Below are 27,853 nucleotides of genomic sequence, written 5' to 3'. Positions count from 1 at the left end.
TAGTTTGTCCAGAGTCCACTATAGGTGAACTCTCAATTTAAGTATATATATTTAACTAAAATCTCTGCAGAAAAAAAGCAAAGTATTTTCTACTTGTAACTGACAACCTATTTATTTCAAGCAGCATTTAAAAAAATTAAGGGCGCCTAGGTGGCTCAGTCGGTTAGCCATCCAACTTCAGCTCAGGTCATGATCGCATGGTTCCTGGGTTTAAGCCCCGCATTGGGCTCTGGGCTAAAAACTCAGAGCCTAGAGCCTGCTTCAGATTCTGTGTCTCTCTCTCTGCCCCTCTTCCACTTGTTCTCTCTCTCTCTCTCTCTTAAAACTAAACATTTAAGAAAAGAAAAATTAAACCAAAAAATTATATGCAGAATTTGATGGGTTATCTGAATCCATTCATCCATTAAATACTGAATAAGCTGTGACCCTTTCTTAAATAATAGTAACGTCCTGTACATGTAGATCTAAAGACTTCTATCAACTGATGAAATAAACCAAAAAAAAAAAAAAAAAAAAAGCTAAAATTTGAGATTAAAGCTCTTGATCTCCAGGGCCACTACCAGTCTATATTGTGCTTTTGTGTGAATTGAAAAAAGGCACCCCTCTCTATGTATCAATTACAAAGAGGCATACCTTCCTCTAGGTAGCTGCAATCTAGCATTGGTGGTCCCAGCCTGGAGAGCACAGTGGAATGTAGAATGCATTTCAGTCTCTACTTGTACCCTTTCAACCAGGCATCTCTGTGCAAGCACAACCCATGCAACCAAATGTAGTCCTGTTGATACCACACCAATTTAAAATATAAAACATGATCATTACTGGGAGTTTCAATTTTTTGTCAATACCATTTCTCACCCCATTTCTCTCTCAACCCCAAAATGAAGTTGTCGTGTATGTTTCCATAGTCCGAACATCGTTGCATTATACTAACAGATCTAAACCTTCAGTTGGAAAGAATACCATAATACCATTTTAGACCTATATTCATTTTTACTAACATTTATTTTATAGCTACTAAAACCAACAATGAAAATTTCAGCCCTCTTAAAGAGTTTCCTTTAAATTCCTTGAAGACAGGGACTTTAGAATTTGTCTTGTCTATAAATAAAATTATAATACATTATATAGTTGGTACTATGAGAAAAATGTGTGCCAGATATGAGCACTGAGCACTCAGATATAAAGCACTGAGACAGTTCACCTAACCTATAACTCTGAAAAGTCTTATGGGTTGAGGAGTGATGTTTGAGCTGAGTTTGGGGGGAAAATGTGAATTTGTTTGACAGAAAATATACAGAAAGGAAACAGCACATGCAAATATATGGAACCAAAAGCACATGGAAGATATGGAACCAATTTAAATTATAATAAGTAATATGGCTACAGAATAAATACAAATGCAGAAGTGATGAGAGATGAGGCTAATGAGATAAGAAGACAGATTTATTGTCATTCTTTAATTCCATAAATATTCACAATTATATAAGTCAATAATATAAAAGATTTGAAACAATGCCTAGCACAGTAAATATCATATAATATTAGCTATTAAATTAGCTATTAATAAGGGGCTTCTGAAAGCCAAAATTGTGCTAGGATCTGGAGAAACAATGCTAGGACTTCTGGCAAAATGGAAACATGGTTCTTGGCCCAATGATGCTTCCAGGCACGTAAGAAAAAGAATCATTAACCAAATAATCAAAAATATGACTAGAAAACAACCAGATTTTAACATGGGCAGAAGACCTAAATAGACCTTTTTCTGAAGAAGACATACAGATGGCCAACAGACACACGAAAAGATATTCATCACCAATCTCAGGGAAATGCAAATCACAACAACAATGAGATATCACCTTACACATGTCAGAATGACTAAAATCAAAAACATAAGAAGTAACAAGTGCTGGCGAGGACGTGGAGAAAAAGCAGCCCTTGTGCAATGTTGGTGGAATGTAAATTGGTACGGCTGATGTGGAAACAGTATGGAGGTTCCTCAAAAAGTAAAAACAGAAATACTATTTGACCCAACAATTCCACTACTGGGTATTTACCCAAAGAGAACAAAAACACTAATTCAAAAAGGTATATGCACCCCTATATGTTTATTGCAGCATTATTTACAATAGCCATGATATGGAAGTATCTCAACTATCTATCAATAGGTGAATGAATAAAGAGGTGGTATATTATGGAATTTGACACAACCATGGAAAAGAATGAGATTGTTTTTTTGCCATTTGCAACAACATGGATGGACCTAGAGGGTATTATACTAAGTGAAATATGTCAGACTGAGAAAGACAAACACCATATGATTGCACTCATAGGTGGAATCTAAAAAACAAATAAAAAAAAAAGAAAAGCAAAATCAGACCTAAAAATACAGGAACAAACTGATGGTGGCCAGAGAGAAGGGGGGATAATGGGTAAAATGGGTAAAGGGGAGTAGGAGATACGGGTTTCCAGGAATGTAATGACTATGTCATGGGAATAAAAGGCACAGGAAAGGGAATATAGTCAGTGATACTGTAATATTGTTGTATGGTGACAAATGGCTATGTTTGTGGTGAGCATAGCAAAATGTATAATCACTACACCTGAAACGAATATAACATTGTGTGTCCACCGTACTCAAATAAAAAAATTTAATGAGAAATTATATTATTTTGGTCTTAATGAATTAAGATAATTCAAAGTTCTCTAATATTTTTGCTACTTTTTTTCCTAAGTAAGCTCTACACCCAACATGGGGCTTGAACTCATGACCCTGAGGTCAAGAGTTGCATGTTCTACCAACTGAACCAGTCAGATGCTCCTACTTTTGTCACTTTATAAGCTAAAATATATTGAGCATTTCTAGTGTCATTTAAAAAAATATTAATGGGTATTTATAGTATGAAGTAAATGCTATGAAAAAGACATAGTTTAATGAAAGCTTATAATAAAAGAAGCTGACCTCGACTACCAGATAATGACAGGCTCCCTAGAGGAAATTGACATTCATTCAATTTTTTTTTTTAATGTCTATTTTTGAGACAGAGAAGGAGACACAGAATCTGAAGCAGGCTCCATGCTCTGAGCTGTCAGCACGAAGCTCAGCACAGAGCTCAAACTCACAGACTACGACATCATGACCTGAGCCAAAGTGAGACACTTAACCAACTGAGTCACCCAGGCACCCCATCACTCATTTGAAAGATGAGTAAACATTAACTAGGCAAAGAGTGTCAGGGAAACCTATTCCAGGGAACAAAATACGCAAAAGCTTTGTAGTTGGATTTCGAAGGAAATGAAAGAAAATGCAGAAAGCAAGGGTAATGGTACAAAATTATACCAGAGAGCTAGGACATGCAGGATTTTGATCTTTAACAACAATGGAAAATGTTTAAAGAGTTGAAAATAGGGGGACATCACACAATCAGATTACTTTTTTGAAAAAAAACAATTACTCTGGCTGGAGTGGGACGAATGGACTAGGAATCCATTGGCACCTGGCAATGATCCTAAAAAATAACTCTTTCATAGGGAATGCTTTCTTGTATACATATATAAAGTCCTTACCATCTGCTGTTGGTAGTTTCAGATTTGAAGACAAAGCCTCTTTCCTAAAGTCTGCAAATTTAAATAGAGAGATTAGGCCATAAGGAACAGCATAATGATTTTACCCAGTTTGGAAGAAAACCAATGGATAAATTACATACTTCATTTCTCAATAACATTTAGCATTGACCATTCCCTTCTTCTCAAAATCCTCCACTAGCTTCCAGAATAACGTTCTCTACTCATCTTCCTCTTACTTCTTAGACTCCATGGATTCGTCAAGCTCCACCAAGCTTCTTAAATGTGGCTGAGATTCTAATGTTACAAATGCTTCCTTTATCCCTAAGAGAACAGCTTAATCCCCAGGCTCATATATTCAATAACATGTTTAATTATTAGTCTGAATTGTCCTTCTTTAGTCCTGCCTGTCTGTCTGTCTGTCTGTCTGTCTGTCTATCTATCTATCTATCTATCTATCTATCTATCTATGTAATTCTGGAGCTTTTCCTAAGGACAAGGTGCAGTGATACCCTTCATCCTATACATTTTCTACAAAAATGCAAATTGATACAGAGATCTATTTGAGGGACAAGTGATAGAAACAAAATATGTCCATTTGCATAGATGGACCACATTGCAGTTAGAGAGCAGTTTAGAATAACTCACAACTAGTACAGGTATTACCTTGAAGCAAAAGGGGGTTAGAATCAAGATACATTATATTTACATTAGTTTTTAAAATGTGATCTAAGCAGGATTAAAAAAAATATAACTAACCTATTAAAAAGTACTTTCAAAATAGTAGGTTTGGCAATTTTACAAGATAACTCTAAAACAGAATTTCTCAACCTGAGCAAAATTACATTTGGGGCCAGCTAATTATGTGGGGGAGTGCTGTCCTCTACATTATAGGGTGGTTAGCAGCATCCCTCACCTCTACTCACCAGATCCCAGCACTCCTCCCCCATCAGTTTTGACAATCTAAACTGTCTTTGCATATTGCCAGTTTTTCCCTGAGACACAGATCTGATCTCATTTTTTAGCTGAAGTTAAATTTAAAGGCAGGAGATGGCTTTCCAAGTATTGATAAAATCCATCTGGGTATATCCCAGATAAGAATATGGATGGATCAGGTAAATTCTTTGTAAATAGAGCAAATAGCCAGATCAACACTTACACAGAATGTTATATAGACCAACGGTTTAATTGTTCAACAATAACTTGTATTTTTCAAAGAGCCTTTCACCTAAAAGAAAAAGAAAGCTAGACAACTATTAGGACCTCTCTAAAATTCATAAAAGGAAAGGGATTAACTTTGAAATAAAATTACTCTAGAAAGAAACATTTTATTTATTTTTTTTTTAATTTTTTTTTTCAACGTTTATTTATTTTTGGGACAGAGAGAGACAGAGCATGAACGGGGGAGGGGCAGAGAGAGAGGGAGACACAGAATCGGAAACAGGCTCCAGGCTCTGAGCCATCAGCCCAGAGCCCGACGCGGGGCTCGAACTCCCGGACCGCGAGATCGTGACCTGGCTGAAGTCGGACGCTTAACCGACTGCGCCACCCAGGCGCCCCGAAAGAAACATTTTAAAGCCATATGACAATATATATAAATACTTTCAGACCAAGTTTACAATGCAGTCCAAGAGATCATCCAGGAATTTGATATTGTAATAACTAAACCTCCGTGAATATAGAATATAAGATAGATCTCTAAATCTGATCTGTAGTAAATTGCATTTCAATACATTTACAGTAGGATTTAGGAACTAAGTATTAAGATTTAATTAATTAAGTATTTGGTAAAATATTTTAAAACCTTGGATAAAATTTTAGAAGAAATTTTTATTACAAGTTACTGGTTATCTGCTCAATCAACTCACCGTCGAGCAAGGAATCATCCAGCATTTCTTGAAAACTATTATCAGTGAAATAAATTCTATTGGTGTTTCCAAGTACATCTGCATAGTTGTCCTTGCCAGACTGATCACTTTCCTCCATACATTCCAATGTACCGATGATGTCATTCAATGCTACAAACACAGAGAATATACATGCAACATGTAATTCAGTCCACGGATCTAAATTTTTGGAACATAACAGTAAAACTGATGGATTCTTCCAGTTTTGCACTGTCCAAAATGGCAGCCACTACCCACATGTGGCCATTTAAAAAGGTAGAGCAATCCATTCTCCACTATAGTTTTCTATAGTCCCTTATCTTTATTCTTAAGATTATTTTGTTAAAACTCCGGGTTCTGCGTGGGCTATTCCTTTATGAACAAAAAAGTATGCCAAAGTTTCTCTAGTCATTCTATTAACGAGCTCACCATTTCATAAAAAATACCCTCCATTCGTCACAACTGCTCCCAAACTCCAATCCTTCCCTTTCTACTTTCTTTCCCTACACCCCTTGCTCCTGTCAGCTCACTTTACCCAATTTAGAGAATCAGCAAAGCCTATTATGTTTAGCATGATAATATCAAACATCTGAACTAGGAAATCCATGACTGACCACCCCCCCCCCTTAAAACAAACAAACAAACAAAAACCTCTTCACATTTCTAAAGTACATGTCTAAAAAAATAATCTTTCAGAATTCATTAAGAGAAATATATAATAAATTCCTTTAAAATTAGCTAATTTATGTGAAAGTATAATTTAATATATTATGTTGTTCCATGAGTTAGTCATTAGTCATTGGTAAGAAGTTTCAAAAATAGGCCATGTGAGGAATGGTTGAAGGGAAATCTGAGTCCAGAGAAAAGACGATTCAACGTAAAAGAAAGAAAATATAAGAGCTCTCCTCCCATCCCTGGAGGGCTACTGACAGGGGGAAGAGTCCAAATGTTAAGTTTGGGAATGGAATTATAAGGCAGGATTTCCATCAAATATGTGAAACAATTGACTCGTTCTACAGCTGTCCAAAAATTACGGAATGGGCTGCTTCAAAAAGTCATAAGGATTTCCAAGACAAACAGTAGGATCAGTGTACATTACGATTAGCCTGTCCCTGAAACCCACTAATGTGGTTTTTAAAAAAATTTTTTTTTAATGTTTATTTCTGAGACAGAGAGAGACAGAGCATGAGTGGGGGAGGGGCAGAGAGAGAGGGAGACCCAGAATCTGAAGCAGGCTCCAGGCTCTGAGCTGTCAGCACAGAGCCGGACGCAGGGCTCGAACTCACAGACCGCGAGATCATGACCTGAGCCAAAGTTGGACGCTCAACCGACTGAGCCACCCAGGCACCCCTAATGTGGTTTTTAAATAAACATGTAGGGGCGCCTGGGTGGCGCAGTCGGTTGAGCGTCCGACTTCAGCCAGGTCACGATCTCGCGGTCCGTGAGTTCGAGCCCCGCGTCGGGCTCTGGGCTGATGGCTCAGAGCCTGGAGCCTGTTTCCGATTCTGTGTCTCCCTCTCTCTCTGCCCCTCCCCCGTTCATGCTCTGTCTCTCTCTGTCCCAAAAATAAATAAACGTTGAAAAAAAATTTTTTTAATAAAAAAAAAATAATAATGGTTGAATCATTATGCTGCACACCTGAAACTAATGTAATACTGTATGTTAATTATACTTGAGTTAAAAAAAACTACTAGAGGTAAACAAGATGAAAACAGAAAATTGGCAAATGGAGTTAACAAAGTGAGATTTAACTTTTGTAAAAAGCTAAGGTGGAATGTCAAGGTCAAAAACCTGAATGAGTGGGGTTTTTTAAGTTTATTTTATTTCTATTTTGAGAGAGACAGAGAGAATGAGAGCAGGGAAGGGACAGAGAGACAGTGAGAGAGAGAGAATCCCAAGCAGGCTCCATGCTGTCAGTCAGCACAGAGGCCAACATAGGGCTTGAACCCACAAAACTGTGAGACCATGACCCGAGCCAAAATCGAGAGTTGGATGCTCAACCAACGGAGCCACCAAAGCACCCCATGAATGAGTGTTTTTATTTTTTATTTTTGAATGTTTATTTTTGAGAGAGAGAGAGAGAGAGACAGAGCATGAGCTGGTGAGGGACAGAGAGAAAGAGGGAGACACAGACTCTGAAGCAGGTTCCAGGCTCTGAGCTGTCAGCACAGAGCCTGACACAGGGCTCAAACGGCTCAAACAGCACAGAGCCTGACACAGGGCTCATGAACAGCATGATCATGACCTGAGGCAAAGTCGAACGCTTAGCCGACTGAGCCACCCAGGTGCCCCCTATAAGGAGAGAACTGGCAATATAGAATGACGATAGCCAGATTCCCCTTCAATTTCCAATGCAAAACACACTCTATACTGAGTTAAAATATCAATAAAAATAATATTTGGTGATGAACTGAATCAGAGAAGTGGAAGTGGTGGAGCTAGGGCCATAAGGAAAAAAAAAGACCAAGAATGACTCCTAACTTTTCAGCCTAAACAACTGAATGCTAAGCTCAATAGAAACGGAAATCACCAGATGCCAGAAGTGAGGAAGAATTATCGTGTGTGTGCCTGAGCTGACGCCATGGCAGTCAGATGGTATAACGCATAAGTAGAGAACATAAGCTCTGAGTTGCTTTTTTTTTTTTTGTAATTAATTCATTTATTTTGAGTGAGAGAGAGAGAGAGAGAGCATGTGGAAGGGGCAGAGAGAGGGAATCCCAAGCAGGCTTCTCACCGTTGCATGGAGCCTGATGCAGGGCTTGAGCTCACAAACTGTGAAATCATGACCTGAGCCGAGATCAACAGTCAGATGCTTAACTGACTGAGCCACCGAGGCGCCCCATGAGTTGCCTTTTTTTTTTTGAGAGACAGAGTGTGTGCATATGGGAGAGGGGCAGAGAGAGAGAGAGAGAGACAGAATGCTTTTTTTTAAAAATATAACTTATTGTCAAGTTAGCTAACATACAGTGTGCTCTTGGCTTTAAGAGTAGATTCCCATGATTCATCGCTTACATACAACACCCAGTACTCATCCCAACAAGTACCCTCCTCAATGCCCATCACCCATTTTCCCCTCCCCCACAGTCTCCCCATCAATCCTCAGTCTGTTCTCTGTATTCAGAAGTCTCTTATGGTTTGCCTTCCTCCCTCTTTGTTTGAAACTATTTTTTCCTCTTCCCTTCCCTCATGGTCTTCGGTTAAGTTTCTCAAATTCTACATATGAGTGAAAACATGATATCTCTCTTGCTCTGACTTATTTCACTTAACATAATACCCTCCAGTTCCATCCATGTTGTTGCAAATGACAAGATTTCATTCTTTCTCATTGCCGGTAGTATTCTGGTATGTGTCTGTGTGTGTGTGTGTGTGTGTGTGTGTGTGTGTGTGTGTGTGTGTGTGTATCACATCTTTTTTATCCATTCATCAGTGGATGGACATTGGCTCTTTCCATAATGTGGCTATTGTTGATAGTGCTATTATAAACATTGGGGTACATGTGCCCCTATGAATCAGCACTCCTGTATCCTTTGGATAAATTCCTAGTAGTGCTATTGCTGGGTTGTAGGGTAATCCTATTTTTAATTTCTTGAGGAACCTCTACACTGTTTTCCAGAGAGGCTGCACCAGTTTGCACTCCCACCAAAAGTGCAAGAGGGCTCCCATTTCTCCACATCCTCACCAACATCTGTTGTTTCCTGAGTTGTTAATTTTAGCCACTCTGACCTGTGTGAGGTGGTATCTCAGTGTGGTTTTGATTTGTATTTCCCTAATGATGAGCGATGTTGAGCATCTTTTCATGTGTCTGCTGGCCATCTGGATGTCTTCTTTGGAAAAGCGTCTGCTCACGTCATCTGTCCGTTTCTTCACTGGTTTGTTTGTCGGGTGTTGAGCTTGGTAAGTTCTTTATAGACTTTGGATACTAGCCCTTTATCTGACATGTCATTTGTAAATATCTTCTTCCATTCGATCAGTTGCCTTTTAGTTTTGTTGATTGTTTCCTTTGCTGTGCAGAAACTTTTTATCTTGATGAGGTCCCAATAGTTCATTTTTGCTTTTATCTCCCTTGCCTTCAGAGACGTATCAAGTAAGAAGTTGCTGTGGCTGAGGTCAAAGAGGTTGTTGACTGTTTTCCCCTCTAGGGTTTTGATGGTTTCCTGTCTCACATTTAGGCCCTTCGTCCACTTTGAGTTTATTTTTGTGTATGGTGTGAGAGAGTGGTCCAGTTTCCTTCTTCTGCATGTTACTGTACAGTTCTTCCAGCACCATTTGCTAAAGAGACTTTCTTTTTTTCCTTGGATACTCTTCCCTGCTTCATCAAAGATTAGTTGGCCATACATTTGTGGGTCCAGTTCTGGGTTCTGTATTCTATTCCACTGGTCTATGTGCCTATTTTTGTGCCAATACCATACTGTCTTGATGATTACAGCTTTGTAGTAGAGGCTGAAGTCTGGGATTGTGATGCTTCCTACTTTGGTTTTCCTGTTCAACATTACTTTGGCTATTCGGGGTCTTGTGTGGTTCCCTACAAATTGAAAGATTGTTTGTTCTAGCTCTGAGAAGAATGCTGGTGCAATTTTGAGTGGGATTACACTGAATGTGTAGATTGCTTTGGGTACTATCCACATTTTAACAATATTTTTTCTTCCAATCCATGAGCCTGGAATGCCTTTCCATTCTTTGTGTCTTCTTCAATTTCTTTCATAAGTTTTCTACAGTTTTTAGCATACAGATCTTTTACCTCTTTGGTTAAACTTATTCCTAGGTATTTTATGGTTCTTGATACAAATGTAAATGGGATCGATTCTTTGATTTCTCTTACTATTGCTTCATTCTTGCTGTATAGAAATGCAACCAATTTCTGTACATAGGTTTTATATCCTGCAACTTTGCTGAATTCATGTATCAGTTCTAGAAGTTTTTTGGTGGAGTCTTTTGAGTTTTCCATGTAGAGTATCATGTCATCTGCAAAAAATGAAAGTTTGACTTCTTTGCCAATTTGGATGCCTTTTATTTCCTTTTTTTGTCTGATTGCTGAGGCTAGGACTTCCCACACTATATTAAACAACAGTGGTGAGAGTAGACATCCCTGTTGTATTCCTGATCTCAGGGGGTAAACTCTCAGTTTTTCCCCATTGAGGATGATATTAGCTTGGGCTTTTCATATGTAGATTTGATGATGTTAGGATATGTTCCTTCTATCCCAACTTTCTGGAGGGTTTTTACACAATGATGCTGTATTTTGTCAGATGCTTTTTCTGCACCTACTGACAGGATCATATTGTTCTCATCCTTTCTTCTATCGATGTGATATACCACATTGATTGATTTGCGAATACTGAACCAGTCCTGCAGCCCAGGAATGAATCCCACTTGATCATGGTTAATAATTCTTTTAATATACTGTTGAATTCAATTTGCTAGTATCTTGTTGAGAATTTTTGCATCCATGTTCATCGGGGATATTGGCCTGTAATTCTCCTTTTTAGTGGGGTCTCTGTCTGGTTTGGGAATCAAGGTAATGCTGGCTACATAGAATTAGTCCAGAAGCCTTCCTTCCATTTCTATTGTTTGGAACAGCTTGAGAAGAATAGGTACTAACTCTGCTTTAAATGTCTGGTAGAAGTCCCTTGGGTAGCCATCTGGCCCATTTGTTGGGACTCATTTGTTGGGATATTTTTGATAACTGATTCAATTTCTTCACTGGTTGTGGGTCTGTTCAAATTTTCTATTTCTTCCAGTTTGAGTTTTGGTAGTGTGTGGGTGTCTAGGAATTTGTCCAATTTCTTACAGATTGTCCAGTTTGTTGGCATATAATTTTTCACAGTATTCTCTAATAATTGTATTTCTGTGGTGTTGGTTGTGATCTCTCCTCTTTCATCGGTGATTTTATCTATTTGGGTTCTCTCTCTTTTCTTTTTGAGAAGTCTGGCTAGGGTTTTATCAATTTTGTGTATTGTTTCCAAAAGCCACCTCTTAGATTAATTGATCTGTTCTACTGTGTTTTTTGTTTTTTGGGGTTTTTTTTTTGGATTCCCTATTGTTTAGTTCTGCTCTAATCTTTGTTATTTCTCTTCTTCTGCTGGCTTTGGGGTTTCTTTGCTGCTCTGCTTCTAGTTCCTTTAGGTGTGAGGGTAGATTCTGTATTTGGGATTTTTCTTGTTTCTTGAGATAGGCCTGGATTGCAGTGTATTTTCCTCTTAGGACTGCCTTTGCTGCATCCCAAAGGGTTGGGAATGTTATATTTTCATTTTCATTTGCTTCCGTATATTTTTAAATTTCTTCTTTAACTGCCTAATTGACCCACTGATTCTTTAGTAGGATGTTCTTTAACCTCCATGCATTAGGAGGCTTTCCAAATTTTGTCTTGTGGTTGATTTCAAGTTTCATAGCATTGTGATCTGAAAATATGCATGGTATGATCTCAATCCTTTTATATTTATTTAGGGTTGCTTTGTGACCCAGTATGTGATCTATTTTGGAGAATGTTCCATGTGCACTCGAGAAGAATGTGTATTCTGCTGCTTTGGATAAAAAGTTCTGAATATATTTGTCAAGTCCATCTGGTCCAGTGTATCATTCAAGACCGTTGTTTCTTTATTAATTTTCTGCCTAGGTCATCTCTCCATTACTGTAAGTGGAGTATGAAAGTCCTCTACAGGGAAGATGGTGGCGTAGGAGGACGCTGGGCTCACCGCATCCTGCTGATCACTTAGATTCCACCTACACCTGCCTAAATAACCCAGAAAACTGCCAGAAGACTAGCAGAACGGATTCTCCAGAGCCAAGCGTAGACGAGAGAACCACAGAAGAGGGTAGGAAGGGTGGAGAGGCGGTGCATGCTACAGACTGGCGGGAGGGAGTCGGGGCAGAGGGGCAGCCTGTCGGCCAAGCAGAGGCCCCGAGTCTGGCTTGCAAAAGCAGAGGGGCCGGACGGAGTGTGTTCGGACGGCAAGCAGGACTTAACATCTGGAAGGTTATAAGTTAAGTTAACAGCTCTGCTCAGAGAGCGGGAAGGCTGGAGGACAATGGGAGCGAGAGTTGTTGAGCCCCGGACAACAAAGCTCAGCTTGGTGGGGAACAAAGGCGCTCGCCAGTGCCATCTCCCTTGCCCATCCCCCAGCCAAAATCCCAAAGGGAACCAGTTCCTGCCAGGGAACTTGCTTGCACTGCGCAAACATCCAACGTTGTGCTACTGCAGATCCATCCCACCGGAGGCGGATCTGACTCCCTCCCGGTGCCGCAGGGCCCCTCCCAAAGCTGATCACAGAAGGATAAGCGAGCGAAGCCTGCCCCTCCTGCCCCTGTGCACCTTGCCGATCCACCGCAGCTAATACGCCAGATCCCCAGCACCATAAGCCTGGCAGTGTGCAAGTAGCCCAGACGGGCCACGCCACCCCACAGTGAATCCTGCCCCTAGGAGAGGGGAAGAGAAGGTACACACCAGTCTGACTGTGGCCCCAGCAGTGGGCTGGGGGCAGACATCAGGTCTGACTGCGGCCCCACCCACCAACGCAAGTTATTCGAGACAGCACAGGGGAAGTGCCCTGCAGTCCCGCACCACTCCAGGGACTGTCCAAAATGACCAAACGGAAGAATTCCCCTCAAAAGAATCTCCAGGAAATAACAACAGCTAATGAACTGATCAAAAAGGATTTAAACAATATAACAGAAAGTGAATATACAATAATAGTCATAAAATTAATTGCTGGGCTTGAAAACAGTATAGAGGACAGCAGAGAATCTATTGCTACAGAGATCAAGGGACTAAGGAACAGCCAGGAGGAGCTAAAAAATGCTATAAATAAGCTGCAAAATAAAAGGGAAACAACCACGGCTCGGATTGAAGAGGCAGAGGAGAGAATAGGTGCACTAGAAGATAAAATTATGGAAAAAGAGAGAGCTGAGAAAAAGATAAAAAAAATCCAGGAGTATGAGGAGAAAACTAGAGAACTAAGTGATGCACTAAAGAGAAATAATCTACGCATAATTGGTATTCCAGAGGAGGAAGAGAGAGGGAAAGGTGCTGAAGGTGTACTTGAAGAAATCATAGCTGAGAACTTCCCTGATCTGGGGAAGGAAAAGGGCATTGAAATCCAAGAGGCACAGAGAAGTCCCTTCAGACGTAACTTGAATCGATCTTCTACATGACATATCATCGTGAAACTGGCAAAATACAAGGATAAAGAGAAAATTCTGAAAGCAGCGAGGGATAAACGTGCTCTAACATATAGAGGGAGACCTATAAGACTCGTGACCGATCTCTCTTCTGAAACTTGGCAGGCCAGAAAGGAATGGCAGGAGATCTTCAATGTGATGAACAGAAAAAATATGCAGCCGAGAATCCTTTATCCAGCAAGTCTGTCATTTAGAATAGAAGGAGAGATAAAGGTCTTCCCAAACAAACAAAAACTGAAGGAATTCGTCACCACTAAACCACCCCTACAAGAGATCCTAAGGGGGATCCTGTGAGACAAAGTACCAGAGACATCGCTACAAGCATGAAACCTACAGACATCACAATGACTCTAAACCCATATCTTTCTATAATAAGACTGAATGTAAATGGACTAAATGCGCCAAAAGACATAGGGTATCAGAATGGATAAAAAAGCAAGACCCATCTATTTGCTTTCTACAAGAGACTCATTTGAGACCTGAGGACACCTTCAGATTGAGAGTGAGGGGATGGAGAAGTATTTATCATGCCACTGGAAGTCAAAAGAAAGCTGGAATAGCCATACTTATATCAGACAAACTAGACTTTAAATTAAAGGCTGGGGGCGCCTGGGTGGCACAGTCGGTTAAGCGTCCGACTTCAGCCAGGTCACGATCTCGCGGTCCGTGGGTTCGAGCCCCGCGTCGGGCTCTGGGCTGATGGCTCAGAGCCTGGAGCCTGTTTCCGATTCTGTGTCTCCCTCTCTCTCTGCCCCTCCCCCGTTCATGCTCTGTCTCTCTCTGTCCCAAAAATAAATAAAAAAAACGTTGAAAAAAAAAATTAAAAAAAAAAAAAAACAAAAAAAAAAAAGAAAAAAAATAAATTAAAGGCTGTAACAAGAGGGGCGCCTGGGTGGCGCAGTCGGTTAAGCGTCCGACTTCAGCCAGGTCACGATCTCGCGGTCCGGGAGTTCGAGCCCCGCGTCGGGCTCTGGGCTGACGGCTCAGAGCCTGGAGCCTGTTTCCGATTCTGTGTCTCCCTCTCTCTCTGCTCCTCCCCCGTTCATGCTCTGTCTCTCTCTGTCCCAAAAATAAATAAACGTTGAAAAAAAAAAATTAAAAAAAATAAATAAATAAAAAAATAAAGGCTGTAACAAGAGATGAAGAAGGGCATGATATAATAATTACAGGGTCTATCCATCAGGAAGAGCTAATAATTATAAATGTCTATGCGCCAAATATGGGAACCCCCAAATATATACAACAATTACTCACAAACATAAGCAACCTTATTGATAAGAATGTGGTAGTTGCAGGGGACTTTAACACCCCACTTACAGAAATGGACAGATCATCTAGACACACGGTCAATAAAGAAACAAGGGCCCTGAATGATACATTGGATCAGATGGACTTGACCGATATATTTAGAGCTCTGCATCCCAAAGCAACAGAATATACTTTCTTCTCGAGTGCACATGGAACATTCTCCAAGATAGATCACATACTGGGTCACAAAACAGCCCTTCATAAGTATACAAGAATTGAGATCATACCATGCATACTTTCAGACCACAATGCTATGAAGCTTGAAATCAACCACAGGAAAAAGTCTGGAAAACCTCCAAAAGCATGGAGGTTAAAGAACACCCTACTAAAGAATGTGTGGGTCAACCAGGCAATTAGAGAAGAAATTAAAAAATATATGGAAACAAGCGAAAATGAAAATACAACAATCCAAACGCTTTGGGACGCAGCGAAGGCAGTCCTGAGAGGAAAATACATTGGAATCCAGGCCTATCTCAAGAATTAAGAAAAATCCCAAATACAAAATCTAACAGCACACCTAAAGGAAATAGAAGCAGAACAGCAATGACAGCCTAAACCCAGAAGAAGAAGAGAAATAATAAAGATCAGAGCAGAAATAAACAATACAGAATCTAAAAAACTGTAGAGCAGATCAATGAACCAAGAGTTGGTTTTTTGAAAAAATAAACAAAATTGAGAAACTTCTAGCCAGGCTTCTCAAAAAGAAAAGGGAGAGGACCCAAACTGATAAAATCATGAATGAAAATGGAATTATTACAACCAATCCCTCAGAGATACAAGCAATTATCAGGGAATACTATGAAAAATTATATGCCAACAAACTGGACAACCTGGAAGAAATGGACAAATTCCTAAACACCCACACACTTCCAAAACTCAATCAGGAGGAAATAGAAAGCTTGAACAGACCCATAACCAGCGACGACATTGAATCAGTTATCAAAAATCTCCCAACAAATAAGAGTCCAGGACCAGATGGCTTCCCAGGGGAGTTCTACCAGACGTTTAAAGCAGAGATAATACCTATCCTTCTCAAGCTATTCCAAAAAATAGAAAGGGAAGGAAAACTTCCAGACTCATTCTATGAAGCCAGTATTACTTTGATTCCTAAACCAGACAGAGACCCAGTAATAAAAGAGAACTATAGGCCAATATCCCTGATGAATATGGATGCAAAAATTCTCAATAAGATACTAGCAAATTGAATTCAACAGCTTCTACAAAGAATTATTCTCCATGATCAAGTGGGATTCATTCCTGGCTGCAGGGCTGGTTCAACATTTGCAAATCAATCAATGTGATACATCACATTAATAAAAGAAAAGATAACAACCATATGATCCTGTCAATTGATGCAGAAAAGGCATTTGACAAAATTCAGCATCCTTTCCTAATAAAAACCCTCGAGAAAGTTGGGATAGAAGGAACATACTTAAACATCATCAAAGCTATTTATGACAAGCCCACAGCTAACATCATCCTCAATGGGGAAAAACTGAGAGCCTTTTCCCTGAGATCAGGAACACGACAGGGATGCCCACTCTCACCGCTGTTGTTTAACACAGTGTTGGAAGTTCTAGCATCAGCAATCAGACAACAAAAGGAAATCAAAGGCATCAAAATTGGCAAAGATGAAGTTAAGCTTTTACTTTTTGCAGAAGACATGTTATTATACATGGAAAATCCGATAGACTCCACCAAAAGTCTGCTAGAACTGATACATGAATTCAGCAAAGTTGCAGGATACAAAATCAATGTACAGAAATCAGTTGCATTCTTATATACTAATAATGAAGCAACAGAAAGACAAATAAAGAAACTGATCCCATTCACAATGGCACCAAGAAGCATAAAATACCTAGGGATAAATCTAACTAAAGATGTAAAAGATCTGTAAGCTGAAAATTATAGAAAGCTTATGAAGGAAATTGAAGAAGATATAAAGAAATGGAAAAACATCCCGTGCTCATGGATTGGAAGAATAAATATTGTCAAAATGTCAATACTACCCAAAGCTATCTACACATTCAATGCAATCCCAATCAAAATTGCACCAGCATTCTTCTCAAAACTAGAACAAGCAATCCTAAAATTCATATGGAACCACAAAAGGCCCCGAATAGCCAAAGTAATTTTGAAGAAGAAGACCAAAGCAGGAGGCATCACAATCCCAGACTTTAACCTCTACTACAAAGCTATAATCATCAAGACAGCATGGTATTGGCACAAAAACAGACACATAGACCAATGGAATAGAATAGAAACCCCAGAACTAGACCCACAAACGTATGGCCAACTCATCTTTGACAAAGCAGGAAAGAACATCCAATGGAAAAAAGACAGTCTCTTTAACAAATGGTGCTGGGAGAACTGGACAGCAACATGCAGAAGAATGAAACTAGACCACTTTCTCACACCATTCACAAAAATAAACTCAAAATGGATAAAGGACCTGAATGGGAGACAGGAAACCATCAAAACCCTAGAGGAGAAAGCAGGAAAAGACCTCTCTGACCTCAGTCGTAGCAATCTCTTACTCGACACATCCCCAAAGGCAAGGGAATTAAAAGCAAAAATGAACTACTGGGACCTTATGAAGACAAAAAGCTTCTGCACAGCATAGGAAACAACCAACAAAACTAAAAGGCAACCAACGGAATGGGAAAATATATTTGCAAATGACATATCATTTGGACAAAGGGCTAGTATCCAAAATCTATAAAGAGGTCACCAAACTCCACACCCGAAAAACAAATAACCCAGTGAAGAAATGGGCAGAAAACATGAATAGACACTTCTCTAAAGAAGACATCCGGGTGGCCAACAGGCACATGCAAAGATGCTCAACGTCACTCCTCATCAGGGAAATACAAATCAAAACCACACTCAGATATCACCTCACGCCAGTCAGAGTGGCCAAAATGAACAAATCAGGAAACTATAGATGCTGGAGAGGATGTGGGGAAACGGGAACCCTCTTGCACTGCTGGTGGGAATGCAAACTGGTGCAGCCACTCTGGAAAACAGTGTGGATGTTCCTCAAAAAATTAAAAATAGACCTACCCTATGACCCAGCAATAGCACCTGCTAGGAATTTACCCAAGGGATACAGGAGTACTGATGCATAGGGGCACTTGTACCCCAATGTTTATAGCAGCACTCTCAACAATAGCCAAATGATGGAAAGAGCCTAAATGTCCATCAACTGATGAATGGATAAAGAAATTGTGGTTTATATACACAATGGAATACTACGTGACAATGAGAAAAAATGAAATATGGCCTTTTGTAGCAACGTGGATGGAACTGGAGAGTGTGATGCTGAGTGAAATAAGCCATACAGAGAAAGACAGATACCATATGGTTTCACTCTTACGTGGATCCTAAGAAACTTAACAGAAACCCATGGGGGAGGGGAAGGAGAAAAAAAAAAAAAAAAAAAAAAAAAAGAGGTTAGAGTGGGAGAGAGCCAAAGCCTAAGAGACTCTTAAAAACTGAGACCAAACTGAGGGTTGGTGGGGGGTGGGAGGGAGGGGAGGGTGGGTGATGGGTACTGAGGAGGGCACCTTTTGGGATGAGCACTGGGTGTTGTATGGAAACCAAGTTGACAATAAATTTCATATATTGAAAAAAAATAGTCATCTACAATTACCGTATTATTATCAGTGAGATTGCTTATGTTTGTGATTAATTTATAAATTTGGGTTCTACCAAGTTGGGGGCATAAACATTTACGATTGTTATCTCTTCTTGATGGATAGACCCCTTAATTATGACAATAATGCCCTTCTTTATCATTTGCTACCGTCTTTACTTTAAAATCTAGTTTGTCTGATAGAAGTATGGCTATTCCAGCTCTCTTTTGACTTCCAGTAGCATGATATATGGTTCTCCATCCCCTCACTTCCAATTTTCAGGTGTCCTCAGGTCTAAAATGAGTCTCTTGTAGACAGCATATAGATGGAACTTGGTTTTTTATCCGTTTTGATACCCTATGCCTTTTGAGTGAGGCATTTAGCCCATTTACATTCAGAGTTATGACTGAAAGATATGGATTTAGTGTCATTGTGTTATCTGTAGGTTTCATGATTGTGGCAATGTCTCTGGGCCTTTGTAGTCTTTGCAGCATTCCACTCACAGAGTGCCTGCAGGGTTGGTTTAGTGGTCATGAATTCCTTCAGTTTTTGTTTGTCTGGAAAAGCCTTGATCTCTCCTTTCGTTCTGAATGACAGCCTTGATGGATAAAGGATTCCTGGCTGCATATTTTTCCTATTCAGCACATTGAATATTTCCAGCTACTCCCTTGTGGCCTGCCAAGTTTCAGTGGACAGGTCTGCTACTACCCTTATGTGTCTGCCCTTGTAGGTTAAGGCCCATTTGTCCCTAGCTGCTTTCAGAATTCTCTCTTTATCTTTGTATTTTGCCAATTTCACTATGATATGCCTTGGGGCTGACCTGTTTCTGTTAATTCTGAAGGGATTTCTCTGTGCCTCCTGGACTTGGATGTCTGCTTCCTTCCCCAGATTAGGGAAGCTCTCAACTATAATTTGGTGAAATAAACCTTCTGCCCCTTTCTCTTTCTTCTCCTTCTGGAACTCCTATGATACAGATATTATTATATCTCATTGAATCACTTAGGTCTCTAATTCTCCCCTCATGGTCTAATATTTTCCTCTCTCTCTCTTTTTTAAGCTTCATCATTTTCCATAATGTTATCTTCTATTTCACTTATTCTTCCCTCTGCTCCTTCATCCTTGCTGTCTCTGCATCTAGTTTATTTTGCATCTCATTTACTGCATTTTTTAATTCATCATGACTATCTCTTGTGTCCTTGATCTCTGCAGCAATAGATTCTCTGCTGTCTTCTATAGTTTTTTTCAAGCCCAGCTCCTAGTCTTATGACGATTATTCCAAATTCTTGTTTAGATATATTGTTTATATCTGTTTTGAGCAATTTTTCTGGCTGTCATTTCTTCCTAGAATTTTTGAGAATTCTTCTGTCTAGTCATTTTGTCTAGTTTTCTGTCTTTTACGTGTTTTAATAGTTTGTTATGTGTCCTGCCCCTGTGAGTACTACTGTGTTAAAAAGGGGTCATATACTATCCAGGGCCTGACCCTTCAGGAGGTGTTTTTGGAGTGTGTCGCATGCTCTCTGTTGTTGTGACTCTGGTTGCTTTATACCCCTACTCGCACTGGTGGTGTGGACCTTCCACCAGGCGTGCTTCGATTTGTTCATTGAAGTAACCCTGGAAAAAACTAAAAAGGGGAGGGGGTGGAAGAAGCCTTATCCCATAGAAAGAGGGAAATGACAGGGGCAGGGAAAGAGGAAAAAAATTGAGCGGACAGAGAATCAGAGAAACTATACGGCTTAATCTAGAGGAAGAGATACAGAAGAGGTGTAAAATGCATAGATTAAAAATGCCTGCTTACACAACTTAACAACCAGAATAGAGAAGGGAAGGAAGAAGAAGGAGGAGAAAAGACAAGAAAAGAAAATAGGTATCACCAAAAATCAAATCAGAAAATGAGAAACTGCCGGACCGTTGTCCGAAGGTGCCCTGGAGCCAGCGGTTGTGCTGGTCTGGAGGAGGGACCCTCTGGTTGGGTAAGTGGCAATTCTCCCTCCAGCAGATATGCAGCTGCCAGGCATGGTGAGGCAGGGTTTGGTGTAAGCAGTCCAACCTCCCCTGGGGGCCTGCTGTCCTGTTCCCTGAAGCCCCACCATGTTGGTGATTGGAGGAAAATGGCATCATGGCAGTTTCTCCTCCCTAGACCAAACCACCCTGTTCAGGCAGCCCTCACAGCACAGCACAGGCACGAGCTGGTCAGTTTGTCCCGCTCCACAGTCTCCTGCACCTCCCAGGCGCTCAGCTGGGATTCAAACCCCAACATCTTAAAGGATCCCACTCCACACACCCGGTTCTGGGGTGGCACCACTCTGCCAAGCTGACACAGGGCCTCTCAAGATAGAATCTTAAGCAGGATCCATGCCCAGCACAGAGCCTGATGTGGGGCTCCATCTCACAACGCTGCGGTCACGACCTGAGCTAAAATCAAGAGTCGGACACTCAACTGACTGAACCAACCAGGCACCACTCTACCCGAGTTCTAATCTTAATTCTACCACATACTAGCTATGTGACTTCTTTAACCTCTGTGCCGTGGTTTTCCCATCCATAAAATAAAAATAATAGAGTTGATGTGAGAATTAAATGAGTTAATAAATAAAACATTTAAAACAGTACTGGCACACAGTAAACCCTCAATAAATGTGAGTAAGATAATAAGTATTATTGTTATTACTTGGTACAGACAAGTCTAGAATTATAATTGAGATGCCTACTTAAAACCAGGGCCTGGGTGGCTCAGTCAGTTAAGCGTCGACTTCAACTCAGGTCACGATCTCTCAGTTTGTGAGTTCGAGTCCCCCATTGGGCTCTGTGCTGACAGCTCAGAACCTGGAGCCTCTTTCGGATTGTGTGTCTCCCTCTCTCTCTGCCTATCCGCTGCTCGCACTTTGTCCCTTGCTCTCTCAAAAATAAACAAACATTAAAAAAAATCTTAATACAAAACAAACAAACAAACAAACAAAAGACAGGGCCCAGCTTTGCACAGTGGCAGTATCATAGCCAATGAGGTTTATCCGAGGCGCGATTATTGCTAATTGAAAACTTTTCCCAAAAAAGACAGGGCCCCGGAAAATCTTTCCATCTGAAAATTATTAATAAAAACACTTTAGTCACCTTTTTAGGAATTCAAGAAGAAAGGCTGTTCTCTGCCAGAGGTATGGATAGAAGGAATAAAATCTCCAATGATAACCTAAATCCCAAGGCCATCATGTGTGAGTGTCAGGTTCCAAATCAATTTATACAATACGTAAATCTCAAAGAATTAATATAAAACGGTCACCAGCTAATATCTTTATGGAAAAAAACTAAATTGGATCCCAATTTCACTCTAAACATAAAAATCAATTTCAGGTGAATTAAAGACTTAACTATGAAAAAGAAAAACTTAAGAACTTTTAGGAGAAAATATTGGGAAATACCTTAACGTCCTCAAAATAGTGACAGGCTTCTATTTTCCTTATAAAGGCTAAGTTATCTGCTAAATGTGAGAAGGGCTAAGGTTGGAGTAGGAATGGAAGTTTGAGAGAATGGAGATTGTTAATTAGTTATTTCAGAGAGTAAAAGAATAAACTAACTGGGAGAGGGTGGGAATCACATAATTCCTAGGTAGTGCTGAGGGCCACCAGACACTGATGGTCAAGATTTCAAAGTGTTCAATCTGCTGAGCTATATGATTTTCTCTAGAAATGATGTCAGCCACGAGGAGAAGCCAGGGTTGGGAGTTTTGTCAGACAGGTGCAACCAAAGGGCACTTTAGGGTACTGAAGACTTTAGGGTATTCGAGGTACACAGACCAGAGATTTTCAAGTGGATAAGGAAGAAAAGTGAAAACAGGGAGACTGGTGGGTAAGGACGAAGTTGAGGGATAAATGGATGGAAGGTCCCAATGAGGTATACAGAACCAATAAGCTGTCTGGTGAAGAAATGAGCAGCCAGATGAAGAAAAAAGGAAAGCAGTGAATATAAATGTGCAATATTTAACAACAAGAAAGGAAATTTAACTCTAGATACGAGTAAGATAATATACTATACAACTCTGTGCTAATAAAACTTTTTAACTCAGAGTGCCTGGGTGGATCAGTTGGTTAAGCATCCTACTTCGGCTTGGGTCATGACCTCGCTGTTTGTGAGTTCGAGCCCCACGTCGGGCTCTGTGCTGACAGCTCGGAGCCTAGAGTCTGCTTAGATTCTGTGTTTCTGTCTCTTTCTGCCCCTCCCCGGCTCGTGCTCTCTCTCTCTCTGTCTCTCAAAAATAATAAAAATGTTTAAAAACAAAAACAAAAACTTTTTATTTCCATGAAACTAAAATTCCTAGGATAAATGAAGTGACTAACCATGCAAATAATCTCTTCATCCAATTAATCTATTATGTTCCACCTTGTATAGAAAGCAAATTAAATTGATTTCTAGTGTAAGGTAAAATAACTGTTACTTAAAATGCACTATTACCCAATAGCTAAGCACAAAATAACAAAATGCTACTTTTAGCTTCAATTTCTAAACTAACTTCACTCCATTTAAAATATACATATAGGACCTTATATTTCTTTACAGTGAGCTTCTGAGTGGCCAAGACTGTCTTTCTCATCTTAACAGCTCATCAGCTTAACAGAAAGCATATATAACAATGGCTCAGTAAATATTACTGAATAAATTGGAAGATGGAAAAAAATATATAAACAAATGAAAGAGGAAATTTTGCATGTGAGTACCCAGCGCTAGTCACTAGATGGCATCACTTCCCCAAATTGGGAAGACATTTTACATCTTCCAAAAAGGAATTTTATATACACGGTTCTAGCTCTTTACAGTAAGTGTGAGGATAAACAGTAAGCTCGTAAAAACTTTCAATTCATTTGCACGTGGAAGTGCTCGAGATTTAGAAATCATGAACAGAGAAGATTGAAACCAAACATCAGCAGTAAGCCAGGCATCTGTTTGGCTGACGACCTACAGGATGACTGCCTCTTTTAGTCTACTACACTCTTCTAAAGTTTGTCACACCAGTTGGTCCACTAAAAGCACAACATATGTTGGGGTGGGTGGCTCAGTCGGGTAAGTGTGTCCAACTCTTGAGTTCCGCTCAGGTCACGATCTCATGGTTTGTGAGATCGAGCTGTGCACTGGGCTCTGTACTGACAGTGTGGAGTCTTCTTGGGATTCTCTCTCTCTCCCTTTCTCTCTCTCTGCCCTGCCCCTGCTCTTTCTCTGTCTCTCAAAATAAATAAATAAACTTGAAAAAGTAAATGAAAGCACAAAATGTGATGTTCTTACATAATTTTTCAGAGAAGCGTTCCGTATTGGTCATCATTGTATCAATGAAACCTTTAAAATTCACTTTTTTCGTTTCTAAGGAGAAAAGAATATTTTCTTCAATATCTTCAAATGTTAATTATGACAACTATTGAATTATGTAAAATAAATTATAGGGAGATAACATGATTATAGCCATCAGCTAATACCACTCAAAATATACGGTTCTAAGAGGAAAAAGCAATTCAACACACAAGGAGAAAGTAAAACTGAAAAATGCCAGGAAAGTTAATCAAAATCCTTCTAGTTACAAGCGCACAACATTTGTAATTTTAACTTACATTATCTTGTCTTGGCCTGACAACAACTCAAAGATATGTCGGTAAAGGATTAGTGTATTGTTTTATACATTTTAAAAAATACTTAGACATGATATCATGATTTTTTTTCCCCAGGTCACAAAAGGAAATACGAGATCAGAGATTAGAAGTGAGTTTTCTTGACCTCTGGTTTCTCCCACCTCAGGCTACCATTCACATTGTTATCTTTATTCCAGTATACTTTTGAAACTATTAAACGTTTTAATAGTCATTCTATACTTAGAAAATGTCTTTCCTTGATTATATATAATATCCCAATATTAGAATGGATAAAGATGTCTAAGAATTTTCTAAGGCCGCATATACAGGTTTTATATAAATAGGATGAGCTTTTGATAACACTACTCCTTTGTTTATCCCACTAAAAACATCAAATTCCAATTCTAATCTATAAAAGATAAGGCACAGCCTATTGCCTATTTCCAAGATAAAGAATCTTTGAGAAGTTTACTTTAAGGAGCACCAAATTACTTTGTATTCTTAACCAAATATTTAAAGACTTGAAAAAAATGAGACTTTGAAAAATCCTAGGGGAATGTTAGAGTTAATGAAGATTTACATCCACTAACAGGAACATATAACTTTCTAAAGCAATAGATTCCCTATTTTTGATAATGTCTATTTGATACACAAATGTTTTAGCTGAACCACTGAACCCGCCTCCCATTTGAAGAACATTATTGTTTTAACGACAAAATTACTTTTTATTTTTATTATTTTTTTAATATAGTTTATTGTCAAATTGGTTTCCATACAACACCCAGTACTCATCCCAACAAGTGCCCTCCTCAATGCCCATCAGCCACTTTCCCCTCTCCCCCACCCCCATCAACCCTCAGTTTGTTCTCAGTATTTAAGAGTCCCTTATGGTTTGCCTCACTCCCTCTCCGTAACGTTTTTCCCCCTTCCTCTCCCTCACAGTTGAAGAACATTATTAACACCACTGCATCTGCTTCTGTGCTTCCCCCATTCTATTCTACTGCTTCTTTACAGAGAGAACATTGCTGAATTTTTTAAAATTAACCAAGGTCTTGCTTTTTTACATATAATTTTACACAGGATAAACAAAATATTCCTTAATTTTGTTTTACAGCTCTATAAAAATTATCACACTATAGCAATCTAGACTTGCTTTTTTCATTCAATATTATATTTCCAAGAACCATCCATATAGTATATTGCTATAGTTCATTTTCACTAATGTACACATTATCAGTATTTCATCATGCATCAGTGGTAAATACCACAATTTATTTATACATTCTATCACCGATCATGTTGTTTCTTTTTGTTCATTCTTTCCTTCCTTCCTTCCTTTTCCTTCCTTCCTTCCTTCCTTCCTTTTCCTTCCTTCCTTCCTTCCTTCCTTCCTTCCTTCCATCCTTCCTTCCTTCCTTCCTTCCTTCCTTCTTCTATTAAGATCAGAGCTGCTATGAGCATTTTTAACATGTCTCCTTGCACATCAGTGCAGAGATTTTCTGGGATGTATCACTAAAAAATGGATTTTCTAAGCCATGAAGTATGAAAACCTTACAGAATACTACATAATGTTTTTCAAAGTTCTTTTACCACTTTTGCCTTATTTACCAACAATTAAATTAACAGACCTTAATTTTTGCCAATTTGGTCAGCATCAAAAGGTATTTCATTGTGACCTAAATTCTGCATTTCCCTGATTACTATGATGTATAAAAAGACTTCATATGATTATTAGCAACTTACGTTGCTTCATCTGGCAATGGCTGTTCTTGTAATTTGGCCATTTTTCTCTTGGGTTGTTAATTTATAGGGGTTTCCTATTTATTCTCCACAATGATCTTTCGCTGTTATGAGTGTTACAGATAATCTTTACTCTGGAATGCCTGGGTGGCCCAGTCGGCTAAGCATCCAACTTTGGCTCAGGTCATGATCTCGCAATTCATGAGTTCAAGCCCCGCTTAGGACTCTGTGCTGACAGCTGGGAGCCTGGAGCCTGCTTCAGATTCTGTCTCCCTCTCTCTCTGCTCCTCCCCCACTCATACTCTGCACCTCTCTCTCTCTCAAAAATAAATAAACATTAAAAAAATTTTTTTTAATAATAATCTTTGCTCCATTTGTGGCTTGTATTTTCATTCTGTTTGTATTACCTTTTAATAAAGAGAAGTTCTTATTTTTAATGTAGTCAAATGTATAAATCTTTTCTGGTTAGTGATTTTGTATCTTAAAAATAATTCCTTGTAACTCCAAGTCAGAAAATTTTTCTTCTTTCTCTAACGAGAATTTTAGTGTTCGTATCTGGAAAGCATTACTGAATATGATACATAGGTAGGGATCCAATTCTATTTTTTACATTTGAATAATTAATTATTCCAGCACCATTTATTAACTGGTGCTTCCCCTCCCCCCCAGTAATCTGCCACCTCATTATATATGTTTCCTTATATGTGTGTAGATATATTTGGAAGTTACTTATCCTGTCCTATCAATTTCTCTATCCCTGTGCCATTTTCACACTGTTTTACTTACTGTAACTTTATAATGAGTCTTAATATCCAGGGTAGCAAGATCCCTCCAACACCACTCACACACCCTATCCACGTTTTTCTTCCTCAAGAGTGTTTTAGCTACTCTTGATCTTTGTTTATGCATACCAATATTAGAATTAATTCATCAAAAAGTCAGGGTTTTATTAGAATTGCTTTAGATAAGTAAACTAATTATGAGAATTGGCAGACTTGGGGGTCTCTGAGTCCATTAATATGGGATATATTCCAATTTATTTAGGTATTCTATAATGTCTTTTAACAAAGTCTTATCATTTTCTCACGTAAGGCACATAACTTACATTTGTTCTATTCCTTTTTTGCTTTTCATTATGGAAAAATGTTAATACACGCAAAAGAAGAAATATATTGTAATAAAAGTTCACATACTCTTCCTGTACTCTTCACATACTCTTCATGGCCATTCTTATTTCATCTATAGCCCCACACACTTGTCTATCTCACAACCACCCTTTCTCTTTAGAAAAGATGCTGCTAAGTTATAAGGGTATAGATACTCAAAACTAGTACCTTCCTTATGAATTATAGGCTTTGGCATAATAAAGAGTCGTTTGTCCCATTTAACGACTTTTGTCCTGACCTCTTCCTTGTCAGAAAGCAAAACCATAAACTCTACTTTCTTTTTGTTTGTACTTTTGCCTGTAGGAAAAAAGTGTCTGGAAAGACTGTTAATACTGGATATTTCTGGATCATGGGATTTTGTATGTTTTGTTGTACTTTTGAGCATTTTTCTGTATTGACTTCATTTTAATGGACTTTTTTCTAATCAAAAAAATAAAGTCATTATTCTGAGGGAAAAAAAATCGCAAAGTGACCATCTTTTCACATGTGTCAACCCAGTTTTCACTTACTGTCAGCTTCAGTCAACTCTGCGATCTTCTCAAATTCTGGCTTAGAAAGGTAACCTCCAAAATGCTGAAGACAAGTATTCATATCCTCATAATCAATATTTTCATCTTTAATTTTATCAATGGCTTTAATGACATCAGTCAACACTGAAAATAAAGCAGTATGCTAATGAGTATTAAATATAAGTCAAAAAGAAAACACCAATAGTAAGATGAATTTTAGTTCTAACACTAAATAAACAAGCATAGAAAATAACTTCAGAAATGTTA

The 27,853-nt window shown here is 39.1% G+C and overlaps 1 protein-coding gene and 1 pseudogene across 1 annotated transcript in view; one reads left to right on the top strand and one right to left on the bottom strand.

The window, feature by feature from the left end:
- The window catches only part of LOC147571198 (EF-hand calcium-binding domain-containing protein 13-like), a gene marked incomplete at its 3' end in the record, with an annotated part of 135,276 nt that overhangs the window by 44,356 nt on the left and 63,067 nt on the right, over positions 1-27,853 (bottom strand). Inside the window, 2 exon segments of the mRNA XM_086696545.1 lie at positions 23,808-23,908; positions 27,587-27,730. Of these exon segments, the coding sequence (XP_086552671.1) occupies positions 23,808-23,908; positions 27,587-27,730 (245 nt within the window).
- LOC147571199 (U4 spliceosomal RNA) lies at positions 21,534-21,660 on the top strand (annotated as a pseudogene).

Source organism: Puma concolor, unplaced genomic scaffold (genome assembly GCF_028749965.1).
Source record: "Puma concolor isolate L17-30 unplaced genomic scaffold, mPumCon1.1.hap2 unalloc_scaffold_46, whole genome shotgun sequence".
Lineage (NCBI taxonomy): Eukaryota > Metazoa > Chordata > Mammalia > Carnivora > Felidae > Puma > Puma concolor.
The sequence above is the reverse complement of the archived record's forward strand: the minus strand, read 5'-3'. Positions and strand labels throughout refer to the sequence as shown.